The following is an 11,556-nucleotide window of genomic DNA, read 5'->3' on the forward strand; positions in this document are numbered from 1 at the left end:
TTTTAACAATTAGCCTTGATATCAAATGTGCTTTGATTTAAGCTTTAGGTCTGTTATGCAGAAAAAAGTTTAGGCTATTGTGCCACCTGCCATAAATCAATCCATTCTTCTATTACGCTCTAACCTGTTACCATTTAGAGAAAATGCCTTGGAACACTGGAAGGTGAAAGGAAAAAGTCCCTGATTACTATATCTATGAGGTACCCATTTCAGCCTGTTGTTTGTCTCAGATCCACATGGTTGGGCACAGACTGGTTACCACTGCCCTGACAGTTTTTGATAAAAGTCCCTCATCTTGGGCCACATGCTAATCATTACTATTGGACTGTGATGAATCTGAGCTGGAGTTAAGGCTCAGGCCAGCCATCCTTTTGGCCATTTGGAAAGCTGGCACTAACAGTGGTATTGGCTTTGGCACTGGTATATGTGTGTGTGTGTGTGTGTGTGTGTGTGTGTGTGTGTGTGTGTGTGTGTGTGTGTGTGTGTTTGTGTGTGAGTGTGTGTGTGTGTGTGTGTGAGCATTGCACTCACTGTAAGTGTGTGTGTGTGTGTGTGTGTGTGTGTGTGTGTGTGTGTGTGTGTGTATGTGTGTGTGGGCAAGCATTGTGCTGTGTGCTTGTGTACGTGCAAGTATTGTGTTGGGTGTTTTGTGTGTGCGTGCATATGTGTGTGTGTGCGTGTGTCTGTGTGGTGTGTGGTGTGGACCCAGATTAACGAGCATTCTTCGGCCCCAGCTCAGTGACTCAGGGGAGATGTGGAGGGGAAATTAGCACAAATAGTTTTGGCCCTTTGGTGCTTTTAATAAGGCAGGCCAGAGATGTGGTTCGGGTGGTTGATAAACAGAGACTGAGAGGGCAGGAATTTTGGGACTGTTGTCCCATGTTTATGTGTTTATTTGTGTGTGTGTTTGTGTGTGTGTGTGTGTGTGTGTGTGTGTGTGTGTGTGAATTCAAGTTTTTAAAGAATCTATGTATTTTATTAAAATTATTGTAAAACAGCTTACATATGCAGTACATTATTTGTGTGTGTGTGTGTGTGTGTGTGTGTGTGATGCCTTGGCCCCCTTCCCCATCCCAAGCCACCAGTCTGAGCTTCCAGTGTGAGGATGCAGTAGGTTTTATTGGTCTCACACTAATGATCAGATATGCGCTTCTGGCACAGGAGCGCCGTGAGGTCACTCTCCGACCAGACTGGACCGGACTAGAACCTCTGTAGGAATCCAGCTCTCTCCTCTCCTGTAGCGTTACATTCTGATAATGACTTTATCAGTGCCTTTTAAAAAAACAGGAGCCTTTTACATAACACTGCACCTAAATTTAGCAGTCCCCCCTCTTCCAAAAAAAAAAGGCTGATTTGAGTGGAAAAAGACGAGTCGTTTGCAGCGTTGCATGAGCGCAGGGTTCACCACAACGAAGCGATCCAAATACCTGTAGGTGCACTATAAACCTGCCATGTGGGTCACAGCTGCACCCACTGAGCGCGCCTGAGAAAGCCGTAAGCATACCCAGCGCAAGGCTCTCCGCCATGATGGGACTCACAGTGCGCTGCAGAAAGGGAGACAATAGTAAGGACATCAGGGTTTCAGGAGCACCCAAAAGAAAACCTATGACAAGAAAATCTGTGCTTTAAATGCAGTCTATGTGTTTCAGTGAGAATCAGCTAGCTGTATGTATGACTGTGAACGTGTGTGAAGGTCAAATGTGTGGTTAAAAGCCACTTTTTTGACAAGGGGTCAGTCATTACGTCTAATCTACCATCTTTGACAGACATACAATGAGTTACATTATGTACTTACCATGAGTTACACTATGTACTTACCATGAGTTACACTATGTACTTACATGAGTTACATTATGTACTTACTTACATGAGTTACATTATGTACTCACCATGAGTTACATTTATGAACACATGTTGTTGTTTGGCTTATTTTGCCCTGATCCCTGATGTATCTGGTTCTATAGTACACTCATGTGAGCATGTGGTCTTGTCTTATTGATGTGGTGTCTCCTCCAGGCCACACGGGGCGCCTGCTGAAGTCCCTCTGCTTCATCAGTATCTCCTTCCTCATCGTCCACATCATCTACCAGATCACCATCCACAGCCTGCTGGCGGGAGAGGCCATCGACGCCCAATTCAACTGTGAGTTCTCCCCGGTGGCTCCACGCTGTCTCCTTGCACACTCACTATTATATCGCCTTGATGAAGGTCCTTTGATAGAAGGCTTGGCTTTCTTTTCATTAAAAGATACTTGATTGCAGAGAGTTCCTTTTGGATTAGGCTGCTGCTTGTTTTTCTGGCAACTGAGCACATCTCCCTGATCTTGAGTGCGGTGTGTGTCTTTCAAGTATTCCCTGCATGCTCACAAAATGTCAAAACACACAGCTCTGTCCTCATGACACCTCCTTGCTGCCTGACCTCAGGTCAGCGCAAATGCCCCTGTCCCTCTGACCCGGCTCCTTTCATGCGGGTGAAACGGCGAATGGAAAAAGTGAAATCAGAGCGATGACCAGCACAGTTAATCTCCTAATGTTCAACAGTCTATTTATTTGGCAGTAGTTTCCAGCTGGATGGCCCTTGGTAGGTGTGTGTGTGTGTGTGTGTGTGTGTGCACGCGCTGGGCTAGACTATTCCGACAGACATGCAGCACACAGACATGGTTTGAGGATGAGGAGCGTGACGAGGCCTTGTTCTGAGCAGAAGCCTATCACATCTGTTCCCAATATGCGGATTAGCAGACAAACACATTCACTCCCCGTAATCATGTGATGCAATGCAGCCAGCTGCCAGCGCACTGTTATTCCACATGCTGGTGATTCAGTGGTCATCGTTGTGCCATAAAACAATGTCCGCAAACAATGTCGTCGTTTTGAAGCCACAGGAGTAATGTCCTAAAATGGCACAGTAAAGATGGACTTTTTATGTCTCCTATAAGCAGCACTATATAACAGAAAACTCCCCATAAAGTGTGACTAGTGTGTGCTATATAGTTAAATATCACCTATAAGACAGCGTAAGGTGTGTAATTTGTGGCGTCAGGCTATAGTAAACAGTATTGTTGGTCATAAAGAGGGGTGCCTTTATGACCTGTTTACCTCACAGTGGCAGGGCCGCCCTTATCTCCTGCCTCTGGAGCCTCTTCCCCTCAGCAGAGAGGGCCGTGTGGAGGGGAGTACATTTTAACCCTGGAATGAGGAACAGGGGAAAAAAAAATGAGGGTCGCAGAGGTGAGCTGCCACACAGACTCGTTCCGTTAAGAGCTCAGGAGAGACTGCATATTTGGCCTCCTGAAGCTTGGGAGAGTCACGGAATGAGCCATAAAACCATGGCTAGTGCGCGTCTAGACGGAGCCCTGCGCAGGGGATCGGAGCGCCTTAATGAGGTCTGGAATTTTTGATACCGCAACTATGAGGCCATTATAAATGCATGGTGTGTATGTAAGGAACAGTTGACCTTTAGCCAGTGAGAAAGTGTCTCAGCAGTGGCTGCTTCTGACTGAGAAATAGGCTTCTGGTTGAGGTGAGGTGAGATGAGGTGAGGTGAGGTGAAATGAGATGAGGTGAGATGGGCAATACTGCGATTCAGCCTGAGAGAGCTGGAGTTTAGTGTACAATGTCTGGACAGTCTCACTGTGTCCCACTGTGTCTTCTTTAAGTTATTTTAGCTTCCAGCTTCATGCTTCATACCAGACTTCATGCCTTCAAGAGTCCCCATCGGCCCATTCAGGGAATTAAAGACCTATAATCAACCAGGACGCAGTCACGCGGCCAGATCAATGCTTTTTGATTTGAAAATTGGTTTGAGAATTGATCAATTCTTTAGAATCGTATGCAAATTAGTAATGAAGGTCCTGCTTCACTTATCCTACAGAACAGAACAGATGCACACAATGGTGCTAGCTTCCAAGGCTACCCAGCAGCTCATCAAGGTTCTGAGATAGACACTCCATCCACTACCTCCTCTGACTCTCTGAGCTCAAGTCTTCCAAGGTGCAGGCAGCCCCACAAACCAGATCAGCGTCTCTCAGTGGTCTCTGCATATTGGAGAGGTCAGCTGTGATGGTCCGTGGCCCACCTCTGTGGCTTATTATCCGGTCATATCCTTCTTAATTAACCGCTACATTTAGCACGGCTCACACCAGGCCTGCGGTGCCCTGTCTCTCGCGCCCGTAAGCACCCCAGAGCACAATGAATTTATGGACAGTTAAGGGCCTAATGAATCCCAAGTGGCACAGCAGAGGTTATCCGTATAAGTTTTATCTATTCAGAGAAAATAAAGGCATCTTTGAGTAGTGCTGTGCATGCAGTCCCCTGTGAGATTGCTACAGGATAGGAGAAAATGGTGGTGTTTTGAACAGATGTAATTACCTCATTTGATAAATGCATTTACAATACATTTACATTTGATTAATCCAAAATGGTATATAGTACAAATCATGTATCTGGAATACTACTGTAGAGATAGATGCATTTAGAATACCATATTAAATGAATATATGCAGAATGCTGCACACTATGCTGCAGTACAATGCACAACTACAGTATGGATACATCTGGAATGTAAGATGAAAAGTATGTGATTACCTGGGTAGGATGTGCAGTTGACATGTAATAAATAGTAAGATAAGATGATGCTTTTAAAGAGTCTGTTTGGTAATAGAACAGACCGACAAACCACAATGGAGAGTTTCCAGATCTGAGTCCTTAACACATCTCACTTCTTTTATAGCGGGCGACATGGGTCAGCACAGGACTTTCATTACTGTTTGATATGGAACATCTCCCTTCCTCAATGAGGTCTTTGAGTCCACTCAGCGGGGAAGTGCTGATCACCAGCTGGCGTTTAAAAGGCTCGAGTTTGATAACTTCACTCAGTGCTGACAATGCACATAAAATTATTTAAAAATAATTACTATAATAACACTGCACAGTACAACTTTAATTAAATCCAAACACCTAAGTCTAGAAACATTGTAAACAGTACATGATTGTGCGTGTGTGTGTGTGTGTGTGCGTGTGTGTGTGTGTGTGTGTATGTGTATATATATGCTGTATGTGTGTGTGTGTGCATGTGCTTGTTTGTGGCCGTGGATGTTTGTGTGTGTGTGTGTGTGTGTGTGTGTGTGTGTGTGTGTGTGTGTGTGTGTGTGTGTGTGTGTGTGTGTGTGCGCATCTGCTATGTAAACACCTTACACCTCTATGATGTGTCATTCTCATGATGACATTCATTCCCAGGAAGAGCTAAGCCCCTTTGGCCATCCTCCATTTCTGTTTCCCTGTAAGAGGCCTCTGCCGCCTGGCAGCCGTGTGTAAACAGGGTGCTGGGCTGGGCTGGGCTGGGCCCGGGGGCAGACGCCACAGACGGCTAACTGATTGCCCGACACTCTGGGCCATTTCCTTTGTTTCTCCCGCGCCAGATAAGCTATTAGAGAGAGAGCGGGAACTTAATGCCCAGGAAGAATGTCATGGAACATAAACATCCCCTCTCATTGGCTACCCCGCAGCATTCAGACGAGGTGATTGGGCGAAGAGTATAGGCCTGCGGGGCACTGTCAGTCTGGCCTGGGCTGGGTTTGCACAGCCTATCCCAAGGTTAAGTGCCTACTGCTGGCCAGCTTATTTCATGCCCCACGTCCATGTGATGACACTCTGTACGTATGGCTTTTTAGTTGCAGAGAGAGATAGAGAAGGAGAGAGAGAGAGAGAGAAAGAGGGGGGAAGGGGAGGGTGAGCTGTGGTTATCTCTCGAGCCTCAGACAGGAAGGGTCAGATTTATGAGCCATTGAAAGACACGGTGGAATGAGAAGCTTCCAGCAAAATGAGAACATTCGTTTAGATTGGCCAGTGGGCCAGTTAAACGAGTTGCTGTATTTATAGAATAACTGTGAGTTATTTTGCAGCTGTCAGAGACTTTATTTCGCCCACATTTGAACAGGGGAATGACTAATTGTTGCTGGTATGCTGTAAACATGTGATAACAATCTCAATCTCGTATGTAAAACGAAGCGGTTTCATTCAGGAAAAGTATGCCAGAGGTTCATTGCCTGGTTCGTTTTTATATATATATATATATATATATATATATATATATATATATATATATATATATATATATGATTTTGTAAGGCGTAGTCTAATCAGTGTAACCTGCATTGTTGCCCCTTTCTTCACTTTTCCTGTTTTCAACTCTGCTGAAAGTAATGAAGGATTCAGCTCCATTTAAGCTGGATGTGTTTACATTATGATATCTATGTACAGTATATTTATAAAACACGTTGGATCTGGGTCAGACGGCTTCAGAGTCACCTGTGTTCTTGGCACAAGGGGCTTTATCCTCTGTTGCCGCTGGGCCATTTCCTGAGGAAGTGTTCTTGGGAATCTAGAAATACCTCAGGTCTGTGGCAACAATCAAAGGAGGATTTCATAGACACCAGTAAGTCTAGTCAGGCAGGCTGTTTATGTTCAGCCTTTTTAAGACCACTCATAGACAGGGAGGTTACTCACTGCTCTCGACTGTAACAACAAAACAATTTGCTCTGATAAATAAATACATAAAATGAAATAAATAAATGAATAGGCAGATGAATGTGTGAATCTGAGGTGATTGATTTCTTCGCATCCATACAGTAATCCTTCAGCTTGTTGTTGGGATCACAGCCCAGTCTGTGACATGAACTGAGTGCTGGGCCAGTTTAAACTGAGAGACAGTATTTGTGCTCTGGATGGGGTGTCATTGTTCCCATTCCAGCTCTGTGAATGGGAATGATGGATTGGAGTTTCCCAGAAACACCCTCAAGCTTAGTTTGGACTGCAGGCAGTTAGGTGTTGGAAACGTTTAGACTGGGGTAACATTTCCCCCTGCTACTCATGGTTGTCTATCCAGAGATGCTGTACAGGTACACTTTTTGATATAAAGGCCTTTCTCCCTAATGATAACATCCACTGAAATGGAAATTGAATGTCAGAGTGTATCTCATCTCAATTGCTGTTGCATCATTTCCGTTACTGTAATGCTTTTTAAAATGCCACACTCTATTATAGTAATGATCTGATAACATGGCGTCCATGTGCCCTACCCTCTTTCGATCTACCTTAATGGCACGTTTAGGAGCCGCATCTTTTCCATTCTTTAGCTACAGAGCTTTCAACATCTTTTATAGGTCTGCAGTGTTTCCCACAGAATTGAATTCTATTTGTGGTGGTAGGTTTGCAGAATTAACTTGAATGCAACAGTTTTTAGCAAATTAGTGCACTGTGGTTATGATGCTAACCAGATTTAAGCAAAATTTAGTACAACCTGGAAAATCATTGTGTGGTGGTCAATGTTGATATTGTGGTGGGCCATCACAAATAAGTCAATGTATGGGAAACACTGGTCTGCTCACGTATATTAAGGACAGTTGTAGAGGTGGATCATGAATAGTTAAAGGATACTTTATAGAATGGCGGTATAATGGAGCATGGTGTGATTATTGCGTGTGTTCAATATGGTTACAAATTGTATTTTACAAAGTGTATGTTGTTTGACATTCATTATTAATGGGCAGCTGTAGCATTACATAATGATCTCTAGTCAGTGTGTGGTACACATGAAATGGTGGGGGTGCTGTCATGGTTCTTTAACTTTACACACGGAACCGTCTGGAACGTCACTCCTGGGCCGTGAGAGCACTGCAGCAGACATGCGTGTCTGTAACTGTACCTCCTCCGCAGGGGCCAGTCAACAACTAATTACTTCCACTAATTTACTGACACAACAGGCCCACCATATTGATTTGTCATTAGTCCAAATTCTCGGGTTGCGTCTATAAGTGTTTGAGCAGGTTTTCTTTGGCAACGTGACTGCAGGGAGAGTCGGCACTGTGGGATTTTCCTTGCGGGGAATAGAATACCTGGAAACCCGGAGTATAAACACGCGGACTGACGTTCAGGAAGTGTAGATATGTTTGCTCTCGGTTCACGGCCTAACACCCACACCTACCTGGACGGCGTTGAAACATTTGTTTGTAAACACAGCAGTGTACACTGCCAACATGTGCCCAGAGAAGAACAGGCTCCCAAATCAAAGTTACATCATTTGATTCATACTATTCATTAATTATTACAAATAAAGACAGCTATCTGCACGCTGTCACATGCAATATGATTTTACATCTTTTCATTCAATACATCAGACATAACACAATGTGTGTTGTGTCATGACCATTCTCATAGGTGATCTAAAAATCAGTGACCCTCATCAGCCTATAGATATACAATGTCCTTTTAATCACTCTGTGCAATTTGCTTCACTGCACTTATCGTATGTTTTTATGGTTTCTCATATTGTCTGCCTTAAGGTGAACTGTAAATTATAACACAGCTTGTAAATGTTGTTGTCATTTTCTCCCACAGGTTCCTCTTGGGAGAAGTCCATGAGACAGATAGGCTTTGAGAGGTAAAAACACACCATAAAGATGACTTCACTTCACATGTTAACACGTGTTTTTTCACTCCTGTTTGCTTGTGTTATGAAATACAGGTAATGATCCATAATGTTACATCACATTAATGAAGAGCATTATAATCAACTGCTACCAGGGCCAGCAGTGGTCAAAAGTGTTTATGAACACGGTGAGGATATGAGAGTTTCCTCAAGGGAGAAATAGTTTGGAGGCATCTAACCAAAATGGGGTGTGATCAGAGAATGGGGGATGGGCACGATGACCTCAGCAGGTGTGTAGCCACTCACAGAGCTGACATTGATGCATGAGGTAGGCTACAGCGGCAGTGTGAGTGAGCTAGAGGGGAAACACTCTGGGTGTTAGAATGATGACAGATAAAGGACAGCTGTTGTTGAAAATAGCAGTACACAGACATTTCTGAAATTCTACAAATGTAATTTATCCTAGACATGGTTTTAAATGAGAGGAGACCAAAGGCTCCACTAACCAGCCCTTACGTGTGTTTGACCATCCCTCTGACCGACCTGCATCTCTCTTTCTCTCTCTCTCTTTCTCTCTCTCTCTCTTTCTTCACTCCTCCTGTGGTTTTCCGCCATGAACGTGGAATCTGATTACTCTTGACCTGTTGTTGACAGGCTCTATTTTTCCAAAGTGTCTACTGCCCTTATGTTCACCATATTAGCTTGCGTCTGCTTGTGTTCCTATTGATCTGATTAGGTGAGGGCCCTCCCCACCACCCCTAAGTACGGGAACGTCCAGCACCGCTTTCCCTCAGGCTTTTGTTTTTCCCACAGCGGACACAAACAGGCCAAGGGGCTTGGTGGAAAGCCTGAGTCTACGCCGCGCTAAGAGGCAGGAAGTCAGACGGAAAAGCGTTTTTACCGGCCTAATTGAGCCGCTCCTTTAAAGAAGGCCTCTATCTCCATTATTAGCTTAGAGCTTCTCAGCCTCTTCAGGGCAACATGGATGTCAGGAGATACTGGATATAATCGCCAGAGAGAGAGAGAGAGAGAGAGAGAGGTAGAGGGAAAGGGAGAGAGAGAGAGGGAGAGAGGTAGAGAGAAAGGGAGAGAGAGAAAAAGAATGAGAGAAGGGATGTTTATGTTAAAAGGCTAGGGACTGATTCTATCATCATGGTTGGAGTGGAGTGGAGTCCAGCATGAGTGTAGAGGTACCTCTGGGTGCAGTTTAGAGCCTTACAATGCTGAAGTGCTGTCTGTCAGACAAGAGAAGCATTAATTGAACATAGATAACTCTCCTAATATATATATATATGATGTACATGTAGTTGCACTTAGCTGCCATAATTGAGGTATTCTACACAATCATCTCTTTGCCACGGCAATCAAGCAGAGAGTATGCTTGGAAGAGTTCAGTGTTAACTTGATGGAAAACAACAGGAGAAGAGCAAAGTGTGTGTGTGTGTGTGTGTGTGTGTGTGTGTGAGAGCGTGAGTGCGTGTGCGTGTATATGTGTGTATGTGTGTTTTTTCCAACGCGTTGATTAGCTGTCGGCCTTCCACTTGTTAAGTTTTATGAGGCGTGGATTCACTGAAGCCCCAGTCAGCAGAGCTTGTCTCCTCCCTCTGCTCCTCGCTGGAGGAGGTGGGGAAGTGTGTGTGTGTGTGTGTGTGTGTGTGTGTGTTTGAGGGAGAGCATTTCATTCTCACTCCCCTTCCCAGCCCTGGCTGAATACTTTTGCGCAAGCAATGTGACAACAGTGGTTGTTTATTGTAAACACTTTAATTTGATTCAGCTCTCTCTGCGCCGCTCTGCGCTTGTGGGGGTAAATTTCCCTTTGGTTGGGGGGAACGAAACAGGATGCAGTAAAAAAAATCCCCCTCAGATACCCGAAATAAACTCCATTCATTTTTATATTTAACTCTGCCATTAATGGCCTGAAAGTACTGTCAGTCATTGCAAGGCCAGGACAGAGCAGGGGTAAGTTGGCTTTGTCAGATTGATCTGTAGTCCAATTCTGTGCCTTTTCATCCTTGAATAACTGACGCTGTAAAATGTGTCCTTATTGGAAGGCTCTTGCTACAGGCCTCATTAAGAACCTGTCTTCTCTAAAGCAGACTTGGCAGTATTTCTCCACGGTTTGGCAAATGTCCTATTGAGACGCACATGATAATTCCTTCCTACGCTGGTTGTTAGCCTGGAAGGTCGTTTGAGGTCATCGTAAAAACTCTCTCCCATAGTTTTCTCACTATTTCTGCAATACATGTTGTTAAGATGTCCAGTTCTTGGCCCAAGGACACATGTTTGAAGTTGGTATTTTTTAAAACACTTTGAATGCGTAATGAGCGCTATGTTTTTGAAGCTGTCCATGAGAACTTAGCGTATTCCATATGCACATAGACTGAACACACACAAATTAAAAATATTATAGTGGAATCTTTCTGACTGTGAATTGTTTTGGAAGGTCTTGCTAGTATTGTTGCATTGAAAAACAAAGCGAGAGAGAGAGAGAGAGAGAGAGAGAGTGAGAAATAGGGAGATACAGAGAGAGTGTGTATTGTGTCAAGCTTCTCTCGCTCTTGCCTTCAGCAGAAGTTAATGCAAGCTGTAATTGGAAATATTTATGCTCCTAAAAAAACGAGGGCCGTCTGATTTTATTGACCTGGGTGGGGATTCATATAAAACCCGTAAATCGTAGCATACAACAGATGTGCGCGGAGGAACGATCACTGGAAAAAGGCTGGCGGGAGCAGCCCTTCCCAGAAACAGGCTTGTGTTCCCGGCTGCAGATGTTGGCTCTAATGAGATGCTCCATGGAGGCACCTTCGGCTGGGTTATTGGCTGATAATTGCCCCAATCACTTCACTGTGGTGGGAGAAAGACAATGAAGGACTGACAGAGAGAGAGAGAGAGAGAGAGAGATAGAGAGAGAGAGAGAGAGAGAGAGAGAGAGAGAGAGAGTCAGCCAAAGGAGAGAGTTCTAAACTATTTGTTTTTTTTATGAAGTGTCATCTTCTGTGAAAAGGACCAGACTCATCTGAATGTGTAGTTGTGGTGGGACTCTCCTTAAGGTTGAAGAGTTACAAACTATTTCTGTGTCAAAGACTTTCCAAAACAGACAGAAGTACTGTGCAGTTCCACCCCTGTGCACTG

The 11,556-nt window shown here is 44.3% G+C and overlaps 1 protein-coding gene across 1 annotated transcript in view; it reads left to right on the top strand.

Annotated features, from left to right (window-relative positions):
• Positions 1 to 11,556, top strand: part of LOC121718562 (piezo-type mechanosensitive ion channel component 2) — a 66,743-nt gene that overhangs the window by 8,446 nt on the left and 46,741 nt on the right. The window contains exons 4-5 of the mRNA XM_042103587.1: positions 2,017 to 2,142; positions 8,394 to 8,436. Coding sequence (XP_041959521.1) covers positions 2,017 to 2,142; positions 8,394 to 8,436 — 169 coding nt within the window. The remainder of the gene's footprint in view (positions 1 to 2,016; positions 2,143 to 8,393; positions 8,437 to 11,556) is intronic.

Source organism: Alosa sapidissima, chromosome 1, assembly GCF_018492685.1.
Source record: "Alosa sapidissima isolate fAloSap1 chromosome 1, fAloSap1.pri, whole genome shotgun sequence".
Classification (NCBI taxonomy): Eukaryota; Metazoa; Chordata; class Actinopteri; order Clupeiformes; family Clupeidae; genus Alosa; species Alosa sapidissima.